Below are 20,420 nucleotides of genomic sequence, written 5' to 3'. Positions count from 1 at the left end.
AAAGGTCGAAAATTAGCCATTTTTTTGAAAAAATCCCTGTACTATAGTACAGGGAAATTTACGAAAAATGGCCGATTTTCGACCCTTTTATTTTTTGACATAAATGGTTATTATAGTATAATAAACATGCTCAGAGGCGAATAATGGGTTCTGCGCATGTCAACTGTGCTACTTTAACTAGTTTTGACATAAATGGTTACTATTGCATAATAAACATGCGTAGAGACGAATAATGGGTTCTGTGCATGTCAATTGTGCTATGGTAACCAGTTATTATTCGACTCTGCGCATGTTCATTATGCTATAGTAACCATTTATGTCAAAAGTGGTTACTTTTGTATTATAATCATCTTATAGAGCCATAGTAGCCATATTAGTTATGTCAACTAATAAATGTGTTGATATATTGGCTAAAATATCAACTTTTTAAAAGTTTTTTTTATAAAATTATAAACGATAATATTACGGACGCATATATTGTATTATAATCATCTTATAGAGCCATATTAACTAGTTATGTCAACTAATAAATGGGTTGATATTTTGGCCATTTTTGAACAAATTCTTACTATGTACAGGGAATTTTTTTTAAATTGCTAAAATATCAACTTTTCAATTTAATTATTATACGATAATATTGCCTTATGTACGCATATATTGTATTATAATCATCTTATAGAGCCATAGTAACTAGTTATGTCAACAAATAAATGGGTTGATATTTGGGCCTTTTTCGAAAATGGCTAAAATATCAACTTTTTAAAATTTAAATATTATACGATAATATGGCCTAATATGCGCAAGTATAATGTGTTATACCCATACTCAGGCATAGTAACTATGTCAACTATAAATGGGTTGATATTTCGGCCTGTACAAAGATTTTTTACAAAATGGCCAAAATATCAACTTTTTAAAATTCAATTATTATAGGATAATACTCTTACTCTTAAATACTCTCTTCATCTTTATTGAATCAAACAAAAACAATTTCAATACAAAAGGTAGCCAAGATATAGCCGAAGCTAATCAAGCTTGGTACCTTTTATCTTAACTAACTTAATCTACAAAATTAACAAATAAATAATATTTCCTTGTATGCGCAAATATTGTTTTATCATCATCTTATACAGCCATAGTAACTAGTTATGTCAACTAAAAAATGGGTTGATATTTTTGCCATTTTTGTAAAAATCCAATAGCAATAGTATAAAAAAACCTTTCTTTTATAAACGCGAAAAGTTTATTTTTCTTCAATCAAATGACAGGAATTTATTCCTGGATATAGTAACCAGTTATGTCAACAAAAAACGCATAAGGATTAGTTTATTTACATATTTGTTAACAATTTTTAATACTAATTCATATACGTTTGTCAATATCTGTATAATATAATAGAACTCGTCTACTTTAAAGGTAAAATGAAACTTAACTAGAGATTGTACATAGGCCTAAACCCAGTAAGAGGAATTGTTTGGCTTTTGACTTTATGCTTTTATTATGGACCAAGTTTGTTCGAAATCAGCCCAATCGTTAATTATGTTATTATATGCTACTATTTGAGATGAGTCCTCTACCTAACTTTCTATTATTATAAACAGATTACGTACCCATGTGGAACGTAATGCCCTATTATATTATAGTCTACATTAACACAGCAAAGTCTTGTTTCAAAAAGCTGAAATAAGTCTGAGAATACATTATTTTGGTCTAGTGACACCTTCTAAAATCATTAACATTAATCTCTTAAGCCTATAAGCCTATTTGTAAATATTCATTTTGTGGATTTTTCGACTATACTGAACCTTATGTGACCTTCGACCTAAAATTATAAACACCACATAAATTGAAAGAGATATTAATCAAACTGGCCAAGAAGGAAGGAAATCTTAGTTGACGTTTTAAAATGTTGCCAGACTATCCCTCTTTCTCCCCTATGATCCTAATTCCTGTAAAAACCTGAAGACAATAATCATAATAATATAAGGAGAACTGTTTACTATGTTATTTGTGGAACAAGTAGTGTTTTGACCAAACTGACCCATATGTGACCGTTGACCCAAAATCGAGAACAACGCATAAATAGGAGTTGGTACTATAGTCATACTGACAAAGGTTTAAGAAAATCGCAGTTATCATCTGCAAACAGTAGCATTTTAAAATGTTCCCTAAAAGAAGGAGAAATAACTAGAGATAGTATGTTCAATTGAACATAAACCGAGTAAAAAGAATTTTGACCTTAAGCTTTATATAATATAATCAACCAGCAAGATTAATTGTTGACAATGGAAAGACTCATTTTAAAATATTATTTTTTAATTATGTAGTAATAAGGAAAATAATTAGTAGTGCGTTTCATTTTCCATTCAAAGTACTTCGGAAAGCGGTGTATTGTATTGTGCATCTATAGTTTGAGGATACGTTATCTGTTGTTTTCTGAAAACATTTAGGATGGAATATATCTTATTACTTGCCCATGAATGTGTTAACTATACGTATAATCGAATGTTACTTCCGATAACTAAAGTCATTAGAAACACGTGAAGATCGGGCAAAGGAAACTTGGTTGCTATTTGAGTAATTTCTAGAATCTGAATGTGTTTGGTTTCTTCCAGAAGCCGATGAATTAAAACCAGAACTTTTACGCCCACTGGAGTACAGATTGCTATTTTTGGTTCCTTTAAATGATGACGACAATTTTTTAATAGTTTTTTCCGCCCAAAATTTACGAATATCTTTACTTCGGAAACAATACATAACGAATATGAAGAATCCTTGGAAAGAATTCAGGATACAGAAAAGTACCTGGACAATCTCGGAGGCACTACCAATTGCAAAGAATCCAATAAGCCACGTCATTCCCATCACAACCGATATACACACGGCATTCTGTAGTAAATACATGCCCTTCCGCTTCTTACGAATTTTGTGAGCTTGTTTTGCAACGTTACCAAGTTTACTCAGACTGTGTAATACCATAATAAATACAACAACATTGGTGAGTAGTATGACTGCAATAGGTAATGCTACGCTGTAATACATACGGGTAACAACAAGGAAGCAACTGAAAAAAGAGTAATACAAGTGTAAATACTGTTTATTATTAGTAATATTAATATTGCATAGGTACTAATACAATGATGATTTTAGAAATATATAAGGTAGGCATATTGATTACTAGCAATTGAATAAACATGAAAATAATGAATATCTGTAAGATTGCCAAAACCGAGACGTGACTAGACCATGCCATAAAATGAGATAACATTTATATTACAAGACATTTACAAAAGTGAAAGCATAACAATACTGCGAATGCAAAATGTGAAACATCTGAAATGGTAGATGAGAAATTTGTGAAAGTAAACAATATTTTGCTTAACACCATTATGAATGAGAAGTTCCATACATTAATAAAAGAGTTGTTAAACATAATCTAATACATTAGATCATGTTACAATAGATGGAAAGTACATACAAGAAAGAAAGAAAAGAAAATTAATCTCAGTAGTTAAGAAGGTTTAATCTGGTATCTGTGCAGTAGGCTAACGTTACTTACTAGTCTGTATCTGCATAATTGTCAACATCAATTCCAACAGTTACAGCAACAATTACAACTGGTATACCTGTCAATATTGAAAACTTTATGATAAGATGCACAATCCTAATCTTAATCATCAAACTGTTCACGTACACATGATACTAGCATCCATCCCGTCATCGCTTTGATAATCCAATAGAGCATATGCATCCATTTGTATATGATTTGTTTTCACTTTACTCATTTGTATTTTCATTGGTAACGAAATTAAAGTTTTTAAATATTATGAATTTAACATTTTGTAATTACGATAAGCTAACATTATTTCTAATTGACAAAAGTTAAAAACAAATAATAGTAATGCATAACAATACATGGCACCAGTAAATTCATTTTCCCCAAGTTTATCACCCTTACGCAACATCAGTTTTCATCATCAATGACATGCTTTTAGTCATTTTTTTTACATTGATCTTTTTTTACAGTAATATGTAGAGAAAATTAGTACTTATACAAAATTATGATTGATAAAATTAGAGTATACGATGAGCCACTTACCCCAAGCAAAAAGACAGGCCTTTAAGAAAAACCTAGAAATGTGTGCATCATAAACTTTAACAAATGAATAATACATATGAATAGCCTGCACTGACATCCAAAAGATAGATGTCAACAGAAAGTAGTGAATCAGACCAGCAATTACTGTACAAGCGCGCCGTTTTTTTGTTCTGTCAATTCCAACGAGAAAGACCAAATACAAGCCGAGTAATGATACACACAAGTGACATAAAATCTGTTGTGGTTTACTGTTTCGCAGCTTTCTGAAAATGAAAGGAAAATAAATTTCTGTTTTATAATGTATTGTATGCCCAACATGCACTGTTAATTTCTACTATAAGAACAAATTTTAAAACATTACAACATTTACATAATTTCAACGAATTTTCTAGTGAACGTATACAATAGTTATGATAAATTCTAAGCCCTACCTGTTGGTTGTAAAGGTAAATATAGTTGCAAGTAAACAAGCGATTGAAATACCAAGACCAATATTTGTGATGTACCTTGCTATAACTATAACAATAGGAGGCCCATCAGTATCATCTCTTGAGTAAAAATTCTAAACAAAAAAAAAAAACTTAAAAAGTCTTTTATTATGATTCATATTATTCATTACCTATTATTATTAGCTCACATTTCAAAATTAGTTTAGGATTAATTGCTATAGATCTTGTGATGATAAATCAAACTTAAGCGAAATAAATATCACGCCTGTGCTGGCGTTTCTATTCAAGAATGTGTTATCTGCAACAACCATTCGATATCGTTAAAGCTGACGTCTTTCACATCTTTAAAATACTTTGCCTTTCCTCTCACACTACGCGTTAACATCCATCAACATAGAGCTGTAGTTCCACACTTCAGTTACACTGCCAGACTTACAGATCAGTCATAGAGGTTCCAATTCACAAAATGCTCATAGTGTATCTAAATCATCTAGATTAATTTAATAATAATAATAATAAACAGTATGTATATAGCGCCTAATGGATCACTGACCCCTCTAGGTGCTTTACATTAGACCTTAACTAATGGTAATAAACTATCCCCCGCCGGACACCATCCCGGCATTTCTGAGTCAAGGTTTCGGGGCCAGAATTAAGAATATAGAGAGTAAATGAAGCATGCACAAATTAAGCTAGGGTTAAACTATCCCCCGCCGGACACCATCCATTAAAAAACCCCAATGATGTGTTTGACTTAATAATAATTTTCATTTTGAATATTCCAAGGAGAAAATCATTAAAAAACAAATTTGTGTTCATTTTTTGGGATAAAATTGTACTCGACGCGTCCATTCATGCTAATGTTATCGTTTGTAATTATGTGAGGACCATTTGGCAGTCATTTTATACTGTTTTAGGTCACCCTCAGTAAAATTAATAATAAATAAAACAAAAAGTGAGTCAACAAATAAACTAAACTAAAACATTCATAATTTTACCATAAGAATTGCAAAATTTGTTAAATGGTCACAATGACAAATTTGTCTGTCACTGCCATCCAACGATCCATTAGCTAAGTAGCATCCAGCACTTGACCAGCCACCATTACCATCATCAAGTTTAAAATCCCAAAAAACACAGGCTGTCTCGTTGTTATTCTCAGATATCTAGAAATAAAGGAAATAAAAATGTGTATGATTGTGAATGCATCAGGTAATTTCCTGAAGGATCATAAGGTTAGAAAACTCACTAAACCAGAGAAAGCATCATAACCATTTGACACACTTTTATAAGGGAGTTCCTTTAATAATGGTTTGGCCATAGTTATGAACATAGTTTGTCTACTGAACTAACAATCAACGTAAATCAATTGGAAATGTATATTTACTTCAGCAGGAATAAATGTTGTTATTATTGGATCTGATAAATTTTTCAGTTCAACACCGGGTATTGAAGTTGAAATAACTTGACCATTGGGTCGCCTGGTGTCAGTATCAAACTGGTTTGTCGGAAAGAGTGAACTATCATTATATACCACTGTAACCACACGCAAATCAGCACCTAATTATTTTAAAAAAACATCGAATAATCAGTAGAGAAACATTTTTTGCTGAACAATTTCTAGGCAAAATCATTTTCAATGTTCTGTTTAACCTGCTTGTTTCTGAGCAATGGCTTTAAAAAAAGAAAGTCATTACGAAATTCAATATTGTGTTTTAAGCAGCTCTTAGCTTTCTCAAATAACATAGGCCTATAACGTTATGATAAATAATGGATGATGATTGATGCTGTTTATGGTTTTATAATGTTTTGCAGTCAACTTACCATCGGAGGTTGCAAGAATGTAAATAGCAGGAATATAGATACTGACAGATGCCACAGACGCAGAATTATCAAGCTCTTCTGGCTCAATGAATCCTGTCAAATTCACAATTACACTAGAATCTGCCGATTTGTAAGATGCGATTCCAATCCCCATGTTGTCAAATTCATTGCTTTTCAAACTCTGAGCTTGCACTGCTACCGTGTTTGTTATAAATTCATATTTTTCGTTTTCAAGATCAACAACTGCTAATTGTTCTTCAAGGGATTCCACAATTCTACTAGGAGCTTGTGTTTCCATCTGACTCTCTAAGAGTACATCATCATCTACTTCGAACAGACTAGCAACAGTGTCAACTAACGTTGATGTCACCTGTATGGGAATTATAGCAAAACATAAAATATGAATAACTCTAGTTACACTATGGTTGCTTTATCTACGGTATTGTAAACAAAACAATGAATAAAATCACCTCGGAAGATGTTGAATTTACAGAAATAACACTTTCGATAATCTCTGCAGTTGCTTCCAAACCGTCTGGTGTTATGGTATCTGGTTCAGTTGTTGTAATGTTGTTAACTGCTTGAAGAACTTCCTCTGCGTTATCCTCTGTAATTGGCATCTACAATAAATTGTAATAAAACATTGAAAAGGCTCTGCAAATCAACCTCAGCTCAAAATTAAGTTTAGGATAGATGCAATTCAATTGGAATTTCACAATGGAACAGGTGAACTGTGTTTCGATGGTAAAATAATAAATAATAAAATAACAGCACGGCCGGAAAATAAATTTACTTACCCTGTCAACATTTATATTTTAATAATAATAGAAATAAATAAATATTAAAGTGTGTTAAAAATATTTTGTATCTACAAGTTTAGAAGTACAAATTTGAGGTCAAACAAGATTTCAATAACATTATCTAATACAATTCTTTGAACAATATTTATATAAATGTCTATACTAACCATACTTAACCTTTTTAAAAGTTGATCAGATGTAGCCTCACTACAGTTCCGATGCATCACATCTTGCCACATAGCAGGTGACAGGCCATCACTAAAGCATATAGAGAATCCCAGGGACATACCATCTATGACAAGGATATATAAGGAAATTTAAAGTAATAAATTATAGTTTATACACAGCACAAGTACTTTCTTTTAACTAGGATGTGGTATATAAATGTGGGTAGATTTCAGAGTAATAGAAGTGTTAGGATGAATGGTATATTGTTTTTACATGTAATTAAAACGGAATATTAGTCAAGGGAGAAACTTTATCAAAGTTCCAACCACAGTAATTGACAATGTATTTCTATAGACCAACGGGTATATCTAATAGTGGAACCACAAAAATGTAGGATAGGCTAATTTCTAATTGGCAACCAATGGGAATTAAGTGTGTTTTCAGTTGTTTACTAAGATGCATACTAGCACACTTCATTGTTAAATTAGCCGTTCGATAGTTGTACAAACTTTTCAATCTTTCACACCCAGCCATCCCCCGGCATCATCCAACACCTAACTCAACACAGGCGCTACTCATATGTTACTCATGTTATTCGCTAATTTGGCTGGTATAATTCTGGGGAATTATTTTTCCCCCAAATTCCACAATTTACCTAACGGATGTCACTTACATCCTTACCGATATACTTAATAACAACCATTTGATTTACTGGCTCCTGTGACAACACACTGGACCTTTCATACAGCGATGTCATATGAGTGGTAGCCCCCAAGAGGCCAAAATGTAGTTTATTATTAAGCTTTAGTAGTTTTTAGCATTGCTTGTACAGTATCAGTAGAAATAAATATTATGTATTGTTAAATATGTATACTCTGAATAAACTTGGAAGCTTGACCTATTTGTGTTGTGTGTAAAGTATAATGTTAGTTTTAACTTATTAGGAAGCTCTCGATTTGCCACGACCGACGTGTTACAACGTCGTGTAACAAAACCTAAGATTAAGAAAGCTATAGACCAAAGACCTAAGATTAAACATTCTTATTATATAAAACAAAATATAATACTGCTGGTCATTTAAAATGTTTAAACATAATAAAACATAAAAAGCTTACATTCGACTGCAGATTGTGGACAAACTTCTTCTGATGATACATTTTTACCAACTTCAGAACGGTTGAACGTTAAACCTTCTATGATATCTAAGCCACAATTCTCTGTAATAAAAAGGTAAAATATTATTTTATTACTATACCATTATATTACATCTAACGATATAATACAATTTCAGTTGTGATTTGTCATTCTTTGCTACTTTTATCATCAATACAGCTTTTACAAAATCAAAACTCAATATTAATTGTGATGTGATTAATTAATTTGTTCCAGCTGCGTCTCTCAAGAATTAAATCTATAATCTAGCCTTTGTATGTTGAAATTAAAATTATCTATGTTAATGTCGTTCATAATTAAATTAATAATTAATTAAAGATGTACTTTATTTTTTTTAAATGGGATATTAATGTGTGATAAAGCTCACATAATCGGCTGTGAATAGACATACATACATAAGGCCAGTTTAGAGAGTCCCTTTCCTGATCTCTTTTTAATTTTACGGTACCTTGTTGAGTATCTAGTGTTTACATACATCTATATTACAATTGTATAGATACAATTATTACATCCAGGTTCATAAAACTAATGTTGTAGTAGTTTGAATTATTTTGACTTACCAGTGCTAAATATTGAAAATTGTCCAATAGTTCCGTTATTTGCTAATGTATTAAAGTCTTCTGATAAACTGTTCATAAAATTATCGTAAGTTGTGTCTACACTTGGAGTATGTATATTGATATCTGCAATCACACTTCCAGCACTAAGGCTAAGAACTTGAACAAATATATCACTTATACTTATACTCTCAGTTAACTGTAAAATAAACAAGGCCAACAGCCATTAAGTCGCGTGCTACAATGCATAGTGATACCGGACCGACAGACAAACAGACCGACAGACAGACAGACCGACAGACAGACGGACCGACCGACATAGTGAACTATACTGACCGAAATTACTGAACATGTTTAAAAATGTTGAAATGTTTAAAAACATTTATATTTTTTTAATTTACACGTGCGTAGCCTGTCACTTTTGACGTGCTCGTATAACGTAATTTCGAGTTGAAAAGTAAGTCAAGAAAACAGAAATCGGGCAAAATGAGTGCGCAATAACATTTAACGCAAACATCTGTGCACTCATGGCAATTTTGTAAACGCTTAAAATTGCCTGAAACGTACTCTTATTTCATCGAAAATAAATTTTGAAAATTTTAAGCGCGCGTAAGCATGCGTTACATGCGCTACGCACGTAATTGTATTGCCATATGATGATTTATGCCCTGAAATTTATGAGTACCAAATTTTATTTAATTGTGATTCATGGTTGTTAAGATATGATTACAAACGTGATTTCGTTAAATCGTGCGTAGACCGCGTAATTTTTTATTGCGCACCGTGAAAACATAACCACATCGATTCCTGGCAATAAGGAATATTCTGTGAAAAATTGACTTAGCTAGATTAAACTGATATCAAGATAAGGTCATAAAGCGATAAAACGCATAGTGATACCGGACCGACAGACAGACAGACAGACCGACAGACAGACCGACAGACAGACCGACAGACAGACCGACCGACCGACATAGTGAACTATAGAGTCGCTTCCACGCGACTAAAAAGTGAAAAAGCAAATGTACAGTTACCTGTTTCAATTGATCAACCAATACTTGTAAATAACCTTAACATTATTGGGTCTACTAATAACAATAAATCAAACTCATAAATAAGTTATTTTGCAGAGGAATTATTGTTTAAATTGTTTTAAACAAGGCAGTAATAATGTAGGCCTACTTTTATATCATGTTGGTTCTTGATGATTAAAATATATTAAATGATTATTACATAGCAGTAAAAACGCTTACCGGTATGTTTCCAGAATTGACCAGGAAGCAGATATAAATTATCCACAATTTTGAATTTATTCATTATTTTGTTTAGAATTAGTCAGCAAATCTCTACCAATAAAAACAAGCTTTTGTTAACAAATTAGCTTTGACAAAACTTACCAAATTAACAATCATTGTAGAAGTGTTTTTGAATTCTTCAGAAGACGAATCAGTCAAACCAGAGGTGAATTGTAAATTCAGGAAAGATACCGACACTCGAACGGTAAACGCATCTAAATAATAATAAAAACGTAAGTTTTTTAACGTTTTTTATTTAAATATTCATACAAAGCTGCACTACCATAAGCAAAATTATTCAGTTCTTCTGCAGATTCTAATTAAATTTATCCGGAACCATTACTGTACACAATTAGAAATGGATTATATAGAAATGAACAGGCATACGATTAACAGTGTATGATTATCATCACTTAAAACTGCTTATTCGATTGTTTACAATATGTTGTATGACGCCGCACCTTCATTTTTCGATATACAATATCACCAATTACATTGCATTGTTTAAGTTTACATTGTATTTAAGAACTAGACGAGCAGTATTTTTCTAGTTCCTATTATCCACTTAATTTGTTATTAAGCGATGAATCTGGAGATGTAGATGAATTTTATTTATTTTACAGCAACAAAAACTAATATCAAACTTGTATATGTATAAATGTGCAGTTGCAATGAATGAGGGGATAAACAGAAAAAAAGAAGAAATATGATGTATAAATGTTATATTCTCTGTAGTAAATTAGTTCAGTGATTCTGTTTGTATTACCTTATACATTTAAGGAAACTACTGTGTAGAAAATAAGTAACAAGTTTACCTGTTACAACCAGAACTGCCTTCATTGAGGTATCTGTTACGTCATCATGTGGCGATACCCCAAATGCTTTACAGTAATAATAGCCTTGATTTTCCAGACCTACTTCGTTAATTGTTAGATTCTTTAGACTTCGTGTTTCAGAGGAGAGTTCAATGTCATCTTTATACCAACGCCAATCAACTGAGTTCTTTACAGTACATTGGAAAGTAACTTTGCTTTGTAAATTAATACTCTGAGATAACAGCTGGATTTCTGCTGTGGGTTTACCTAAACATATCATATATTGTTAATGTCTATCATTTCACTTGGAATTGGTCTTTTACAAAATATAAAATGCACCTTAGCGTTGTATAGACAAGTCTATTGTTTATCATAGTAAAACAATAGTAATTACAGTACATTGCAGATGATTTCATTAATTTTTAGAAGCAGTGACGAGAAATTAACCCTATGAAACATTATTTTGGAATAGTTGTGGTCACAAGACTGTTTTTATAGTTCTAAAGCTCTTTCTAGATCCTATCAAACTAGTTTGTGCCCAAATATGGTAGTGATAGGCGTTATCGTGTCCATATCACATTTTTTTTGTCACATAAAGTTTGATAGTGTAGACAGAGCTTTAGACAAATAATTTACTTATTTTAAGTCTTGAAGTTAAAGTTAATAATAGATAATAGATAAATAATCATTTTACGACTATCTTTGGGCTTTTACCTCTATTTCCAATAAAGGATGGCATTAGGCAACAGAATTATCCAGATAAAAATGTAAATAAAAGTAGGTATCCCAACACAATAATGGCCATTAATACCATAGTTCCTATTTTCGTAGCGAAAGTTTAAATGCTTATATTGATAAATTGTTCTATGTGAAAAGAGTTTCAGAATATCGCGCAAGGTTTATTGCCAGGTACTTTGGATGGGACTTTAGGACATGGTTAAACACCCTCTCCGAGTAATTTGAGTTGTGGATTCGGTATTGATGGATAAAAACTGTCACAGATAATAGTAAATCATAGTCATAGTAAATAGGCCTAGTTTATTGGTAATAATATTATTTTTATTTGATTTATCAGGTGTAAGTTATGAGTTTTAGAAAGAATCCAGTTTTATCAGACAAAAATAAGTAATAATAATAATACATAAAGTAATATACATATTCAATATTTCTGGCTATTAGATCTGAGAACATAATAAATACAAGGCGGTAAGATATTTAACGTTACCAGGTATTGTTTGACATAAGTTGCCTTCATACAATACAGGACAGATACACGTCAAGTTCGCAACTAACTGTACACAAGTTCCTCCATTTTGACATGGTGAAGAAGAACATGAATCTGTTAACAAACAAAAATCATTGTAACACATAACTGTACAGACTACCTCATAATATTAAACAATGTAAATTAATAACACTGATAATTGAATTGCTCTGCATAATTCTGAATTCTGAATAGATACAGATGCACACGGATCACTACGGTTATTGTATATAAAATGTCTTGCCTCCTATTGTGATTTCAAATCCACATGTACCACTGTTCCCTGATTGGTCAATTCCAGTGTATGTTACATTATGTATACCAAAAGTAAACACATGTCCTGAATTTCTCGTTGAACTTAAAATAATAGTGTTTCCAGAATTATCAGTATACGTAGGGTCTGTCCAAATAATGCTGATTCCAGATATGTTGGTTGCCACATCGATTATGTCACCAGGACACTGTAAAACTGGTGGTTCATCATCTACATAATATTCATAAAAAAACATGCTCACATTATGGTTGATTTTGTTGGTGCAATAAATTAAAATTACAGAATTAAAAACATGATGATAATTATGATGATGAATGATATTGCCATTCATTCAGTTTTATTACCTATTATTGTTATGTAGAATATACAATAACCAGTGTTCATTGATGTGTCTGTAGCTTCATACGTCACCATTGTAGTTCCGAGTTGAAATGTATTTGATGACGGATTTATATTACTGCTGTAATCTAATGACCCAGGAACATTATCCTGGAATGTAGGTAATTCCCAATTGACGTTTGTTTTGTAAGGGCTTCCAGAGTCTGTACTAAAAGTGGTATTATCTGGACAACTCAACACCTCTGGAGGTTCAATATCTGCAAATATATCAGCATTTAAAAAAATATATGATTTGTTTAATACTGTTGGTACATTTTATCAATACACACTTTGTGTATTATTTCTACAGTTAATTTTTTCTTATTGTTATAACCATACGTAAATTGTGGAGTACTGTAGAAAAGTAAGAAACTTTCACATCTATATATGAATTTACGTAAGGGCAAAATTCGGTAAATCGCGCCTTACTTCTAGACTTTTTAGGCCTACTCGATGGTATATAAAGTTGGTTTGTACTTTCGGTACTGATTTTAACCACCTGATGTAACCCTGTTTACTAATTAAATAAAGTTAGATAATTAGTTAGTGACGATTAAAACGAATTTAAGTTCAACGATTTGTCCCAAATAGGGGTGTTTTCCGATCGTGGTATACACTGTCTAATGGATGTCAATCTTGAAAAATACCCGCCACAAAAATGCGAGGAGGCTTCGCATTTTCCTATCTCCTCCTACGATAATTGTTTTTAATAGCTGAAAACCGGTTGAACAGCTAGAGTACAGCATCATAATGTTGAAGACAGGTCGATTTTCTTAAAAAATACTATTTTGATAGATTTAATATACAATTATACAAATGTATTGATTTGAGATGAATGGAACATCCCAATCTTTCAGTCTGCCAGAGTTTGGTTTAACACAAGTAGGTATAAATTTATGATCCCTTGGTTTAACACATGGTAGGTAAAGATATGGGCCCTTTGAGAATAAACTTGAACAATACTGTAAATACCTATTAACTATTTTTGGTCCTCATTTGAATCGAGCATTTCTTACTGTGAATGTTCGTACTGTTAGATGTAATAAAAAAATATATACAAATAAACTTTATTACTGAGATTGTGGATAGGCTCTACTGTTAGATATATAAACACATTATTATATACAAATAAACTTATACTGACAGTTCCTTCTCAACGTTTGTATTAATTAATAATTACCAACAAAATATAAACGTCGTAGTGGTGTATCGTGACATGTACTTAAATATTTCAATCGATTATGACAGTGACAGTTTAAAAAAAAGTATTACATCGCAAATGTTTTACTGTATTTAGAGGTATATTATTTATAGGCCTATAAAACATGAAAACAATATTTCGTTACTGAGTGGATAAAAAATATATCCGCTTTCCCATTCTTCAACCCTAATGTTACATACAAAACACAAATTGGGTTTCTTTAAATGAATCCAAATCAAAAAATTTGGACTCATTTTGTGATAAGTTTCTCCTAAGGACGTAATTCCCAGGGTGCTAATTTTAGTTGACTACATAAATAATCGGGTCTATTTATTCGTTTCTGTAAACGACAATGTATTATAGTCCCGCGGTACGTACATTTGAATTCGCCAGTTTTGTTACGCTGAAATTACTGTGTATTCGAAAACCATCTGTGGGCACGACCTAGATGGTACGCGAGCGAAGCGTACAATTGAAATCGCCAGTTTTGTTACGCTGAAATTACTGTGTATTCGAGAACCATCTGTGGGCACGACCTAGATGGTAACGCGAGCAAAGCGAGCGTACTATCTAGTTAAAATAATTGAACACTAACCTTGTACAGTTATTGTAAAATTACATGTAGCAGTATTCATAAAATCATCTTCAGCTGTGTATGTTACAATCGTGTCACCTGTGTAAAACCTACTACCATTACTGTGTGTTGTTACAAGACTTGGAGTTCGTGCATTATCTTCTGTCGTTGGTTCTGTCCAGGTGGCAGTAGTGTAGTTTACACCTGAAGATGTTTTTAAATTCATATCCGGAGGACAGTCAGTAATCACAGGTGGTTCTTTATCTGTTAAACAAAACATACAGAATATCAACTCAATGAAAAATCTTTCTGAAGAACATGTTTTTTTTTCTGTACAAAAAATCATAATATCAGATACATCTAATGTTTTATTGGCTTAAACATGGTAGTATTGGAACAGCAATTTAGAGAATTTATTCATCTTAAATAAAAAGAAAATTTGAAATTCATTGCTCTGCGTAATTATTTTTTCTGTTTTGTTGAAACACATTTATAATCCATTTGGGTAAAATTAATGATTTGACAAATCTTATCCTTTAGATAGTTATGAAGATATCAATTTATAAAAGCTTACCTTCTATTGTGATTTCAAATCTACATGTACCACTGTTACCTGATTGGTCAATTCCAGTGTATGTGACATTATGTCTCCCAAAAGTAAACACATCCGCTGAATTTCTTGTTGAACTTAAAATAATAGTTTTTGCAGAATTATCAGTATACGTGGGGTCTGACCAAGTGATACTGATTCCAGATATGTTAGTTGCCACATCAATTATGTCACCAGGACACTCTAAAACTGGTGGTTCATCATCTATACAAAATATTCAAAAATATCATGCTCAAATTATGGTTGATTATTGACCAATAATTTAAAATTACTGAATTAAAAACATGATGATAATTATGATGATGAATGATTGTATTACCTATTATTGTTACGTAGAAAATACAATAACCAGTGTTCATTGATGTGTCTGTAGCTTCATACGTCACCATTGTAGTTCCGAGTTGAAATGTATTTGATGACGGATTTATATTACTGCTGTAATCTAATGACCCAGGAACATTATCCTGGAATGTAGGTAATTCCCAATTGACGTTTGTTTTGTAAGGGCTTCCAGAGTCTGTACTAAAAGTGGTATTATCTGGACAACTCAACACCTCTGGAGGTTCAATATCTGCAAATATATCAGCATTTTAAAAAATATATCGTTTGTTTAATGCTGTTGGTCCATTTTATTAATAAACACTTTGTATATTATTTTTACAGTTGATTTTTTTTTATTGTATAGTCATACGCAAAATGTGGAGTACTGAAGGAAAATAATTTAACACTAACCTTGTACATTTATTGTAAAATTACACGTCGCAGTATTCATAAAATCATCTTCAGCTGTGTATGTTACAATCGTGTCACCTGTGTAAAACCTACTACCATTAATGTGTGTTGGAACAAGACTTGGAGTTCCTGCATTATCTTCTGCTATTGGTTCTGTCCAGATGGCAGTAGTGTAGTTTACACCTGGAGATGTTGCCAAATTCATATCCAGAGGACAGTCAGTAATTACAGGTGGTTCTTTGTCTATTATATACACAATGATGACAAAAAAATTTTCTGAAGAACATTCCGGAAATCTTAACATTTTCATAAAATAGGATAGCGTGAGTTTTAGACTTTTGTGACTTTGCTGTGTATTGACTAGAAAACAGTGACACTCCACCATATTTTTTAAGAATAATTTCGTTTTAAAAATAGGCCTAATTTGAAGCTACATGGGCAGAATAAAAGTTGACGACTAAACTGACAAACAATAATGGGATACTGCCAGTCCGTGTTAGAATCAATTTCAATTCAACATTTATGAACGCTATTGAAAAGAGAATGTCACTCAATAAGACAGACCTTCCAACAACAGACTGATCATACCCAAAGCAGCCCACTTCAGAACTGAGAAAATCTACCAGTCGGACACGCACGCCCAACAAACTGCTGTTTACGATCAATAAATCCCACTCTTGTATCTATTTACCACAACACAATGTTATGAATTACAATAACCAAATACTAGTACACAAAAATAAAAGTGTACAATCAAATAATTTACCTTCAACTACAATGTAGAATGTACAGGTTGCGATGTTCCCTGAAGTATCTTCAGCTGTGTATGTTTGGACGTATGCCATATTACCAGTAAGTGGTACATTTACAGGAGGAGAAATGACAGGGCTTGGCTCTGGACTGGTCGACAAAATGTCTACGTTATCACTTGGTACAGGGACCTTCCAAGCTACTAATGCTGAGTCTAATCCGGCATCCGTTTCCGTTGTTATATTATCAGGACAATTAATATTAGGAATTTCCTGGTCTGAAAATTAACATACAATATACAAATAGGCCTATACACAACCTTTGCAAGAAATGAAATTTACACATTAATATAAGTTAGTCAATACATCTATACTGCGTTTTGACTTCTTCATTGGTCCTTTTACAATATGAATGGATAACTAGTGTTGATCTTTGGATTTTTTTAAAGAAACTATCATTGTATAAATTAATGTAAGATTATTGAGTTAAACCTACCTTCCACTGAAATGACAAATTCACATGTTGCATTGTTATTTGAGTTATCATAAGCAATATACATCAAAGTGTATGTTGAAATATTGTACATCTGATTGGGATAATAATTCTGCACTGTTCTGTTTATACCATTGATGTCAATGGCAACTGGTTCAAACCAAGAGACGTTGGCTGTTGCTAATCCAGGATCTGTTCCCACAGTGAATGACTCAGGACAATTTTCAAAGTATGGCAATTCAAAATCTAAAAATAGAATCAATGAAGTTTCAGAATCATTTTTATAATTCAGATGCAATACTAATAGTGAAAAATATGTGATTTTACAAATTTTCTATAATTTTCGATGATCATGATTTTGTAAACAGTGCATTATCCACCATCCTGGTAGGATATTTGAAAATTTACCTTAGATAAATCTTTAACTTTAATTTTTGAAAGAAACGTCTTAGTAACCTTATAAATCGTATTATTACAAACTATAGTTGCACAGTACCAAAATGGTATGTTCTAGTACAGAATACAGACCTACAGTAACTTCCAAATTAAAATAACCTAATCAATATGAAAATTATTAGACTGGTTTCTCCCATATAGCCTTATTCCTCAACCCAGGTATTTTCTCTTATCTTAAATTTATTTTTTCCTTATTCAGACAAATTTACATATGTTTTTTTTTTAAGTTTATATCAGACTAATATAGTATTTTTATAAGAATAAGAAATATATAAAGAGGGAAAAGAGTCAACTGCAAGTTAACAAATAATTTATTTGAAAGACTAAACACTTCTACATCTTACCGATGCACTGATCATTGCCAGCACGTATAAACCCTGTGTCACATTCACAAGTATAGCTACCAATCGTATTATTACAAACTTCATTTTCTGAACATGGATTAGTATCACACTCATTGTCATCTAAGATAAAAACAAATTAATATACAGCACAAATTAATGTTCTAGTTTTGAAATTCATTAAAAAACTATTCTTGCAATCCAAGTCTAAAATCCATAATCTTAATCCGAACTTTAGTCTATAGACTTGGAAAAGTGCTAGTCAAATGTAATTTAAGTTTGCAGTACGACTAAATGAATTTGCACTTTTATTATTCGAGTTTCCTACGTCTAGCAGAAAGGCTATATATTGTCCAATGATAGGTATTCGTATTAGTGGAAATAGAGGAGCATACGAAATTATGGGCAAGTAATTTTACCTTTCATTTTTTTTTATAACAACACTGTTTAAGCATCAGAAATATACATGAAATATAATTTTAATTAATAATTAGTACAAGATCGGTATTAATTTACCGACAAGTTTTTTTTATTGAAAACAATTAGGGAACTCCAAAATGTGTACAGGAACCATAGTGGTACGTTAACTTGTATGTGTTAAATGTCTATGCCTCTGACAAAGACAATTACGATGAATAATGTTATTTCTAGCCTGACCAAAAAAGCTTGACTTAAAATCCCCAATGTGTTAAATTTCCTGTGACGTAACGTAATTCATGTCATGGAAAAGAAAAATAATGTAATTTAATACAGTTGTAAAAAAAAAATAATTTGCAGTATTATAAAAAAAAAATACCGATGGATAAGCTATCACTTATTATGACATAGAAAATGTAAACCAATTATATTTAATATGATATGTAATTAAAAATATTTTTTACCAATACAAACATTATTGCCATCGCGTATAAACCCTGTGTCACATTCACAAGTAAAGCTACCAATCGTATTATTACAAACTTCATTTTCTGAACATAGAATATTAGCACACTCATCTTCATCTAAGATAAAAACAAATTAATATACAGCAGAAATGTTCTAGTTTTGAAATTTATTAAAAAAACTATTATTGCAATCCAAGTTTAAAACCCATAATCTTAATCCGAACGTTAGTCTATAGACTTGGAAAAGTGCTAGTCAAATTTTATTCAAATGTAGTTGAAGTTTGCAGTACGACTAAATGAATTTGCACTTTTATTCAGGTTTTCTAAGTCTAGCAGAAAGGCTATATGTTGTCCAATGATAGGTAAGTATTAGATGAAACAGAGGAGCATACAAAATTATGGGCAAGTAATTTTAACTTTTTTTTTTATAACAACACTGTTTAAGCATCAGAACTATACATGAAATATAATTTTAAATAATTATTAGTACAAGATCGGTATTAATTTACCGATAAATATTTTGATTGAAAACATTTAGGGAACTCCAAAATGTGTACAGAAACCATAGTGGTAGGTTAACTTGTATGTTTTAAATGTTTATGCCTCTGACAAAGACAATTACGATGAATAATGTCATTTCTAGCCTAACCAAAAAAGCTTGACTTAAAATTCCCAATGTGTTGAATTTCCTGTGACGTAACGTAATTCATGTCGTGGAAAAGAAAAATAATGTAATTTAATACAGTTGTAAACAAAAAATAATTTGCAGTATTATAAAAAAAAATACCGATGAATAAGCTATCACTTATTTTGACATAGAAAATGTAAACCAATTATATTTTAATATGGTATGTAATTAAAACTATTTTTTACCAGTACAAACATTATTGCCATCACGTGCAAACCCTGTGTCACATTCACAAGTAAAGCTACCAATCGTATTATTACAAACTTCATTTTCTGTACATGGATCCGTATCACACTCATTGTCATCTGTATTAAAAAAGAAACTATTTTTAATTGTTTAAAAGTTTGCATACCAAAATCAGTCTATAGACTTGGAAAACGGCTAGTCAAATTCTATTCAAATGTAGAGGAGCATACGAAATTATGGGCAAGTAATTTTAACTTCTTTTTTTTTATAACAACACTGTTTAAGCATCAGAACTATACATGAAATATAATTTTAAATAATTATTAGTACAAGATCGGTATTAATTTACCGATACATATTTTGATTGAAAACATTTAGGGAACTCCAAAATGTGAACAGGAACCATAGTG

At 31.5% G+C, this 20,420-nt stretch overlaps 1 protein-coding gene across 1 annotated transcript in view; it reads right to left on the bottom strand.

Moving 5' to 3' along the window:
• Positions 1-459: 459 nt before the first annotated feature.
• LOC140040763 (uncharacterized) overlaps positions 460-20,420 on the bottom strand; it is a 51,718-nt gene continuing 31,757 nt past the window's right edge. The window contains exons 26-49 of the mRNA XM_072086932.1: positions 20,010-20,129; positions 18,256-18,375; positions 17,459-17,701; positions 16,980-17,240; positions 16,214-16,456; positions 15,801-16,052; positions 15,446-15,685; positions 14,893-15,135; positions 13,063-13,314; positions 12,689-12,928; positions 12,406-12,519; positions 11,181-11,447; positions 10,468-10,580; positions 9,074-9,269; positions 8,456-8,557; positions 7,340-7,464; positions 6,843-6,992; positions 6,373-6,742; positions 5,936-6,108; positions 5,547-5,714; positions 4,531-4,661; positions 4,100-4,362; positions 3,560-3,626; positions 460-3,064 (exon numbers count right to left, since the gene is read on the bottom strand). Of these exons, the coding sequence (XP_071943033.1) occupies positions 2,509-3,064; positions 3,560-3,626; positions 4,100-4,362; positions 4,531-4,661; positions 5,547-5,714; positions 5,936-6,108; positions 6,373-6,742; positions 6,843-6,992; positions 7,340-7,464; positions 8,456-8,557; positions 9,074-9,269; positions 10,468-10,580; positions 11,181-11,447; positions 12,406-12,519; positions 12,689-12,928; positions 13,063-13,314; positions 14,893-15,135; positions 15,446-15,685; positions 15,801-16,052; positions 16,214-16,456; positions 16,980-17,240; positions 17,459-17,701; positions 18,256-18,375; positions 20,010-20,129 (5,009 nt within the window). The 3' untranslated portion in view covers positions 460-2,508. The remainder of the gene's footprint in view (positions 3,065-3,559; positions 3,627-4,099; positions 4,363-4,530; positions 4,662-5,546; positions 5,715-5,935; positions 6,109-6,372; positions 6,743-6,842; positions 6,993-7,339; positions 7,465-8,455; positions 8,558-9,073; positions 9,270-10,467; positions 10,581-11,180; positions 11,448-12,405; positions 12,520-12,688; positions 12,929-13,062; positions 13,315-14,892; positions 15,136-15,445; positions 15,686-15,800; positions 16,053-16,213; positions 16,457-16,979; positions 17,241-17,458; positions 17,702-18,255; positions 18,376-20,009; positions 20,130-20,420) is intronic.

The sequence above is a fragment of the Antedon mediterranea genome, chromosome 1, assembly GCF_964355755.1.
Source record: "Antedon mediterranea chromosome 1, ecAntMedi1.1, whole genome shotgun sequence".
Classification (NCBI taxonomy): Eukaryota; Metazoa; Echinodermata; class Crinoidea; order Comatulida; family Antedonidae; genus Antedon; species Antedon mediterranea.
This window is presented reverse-complemented; position numbering and strand designations above follow the sequence as displayed.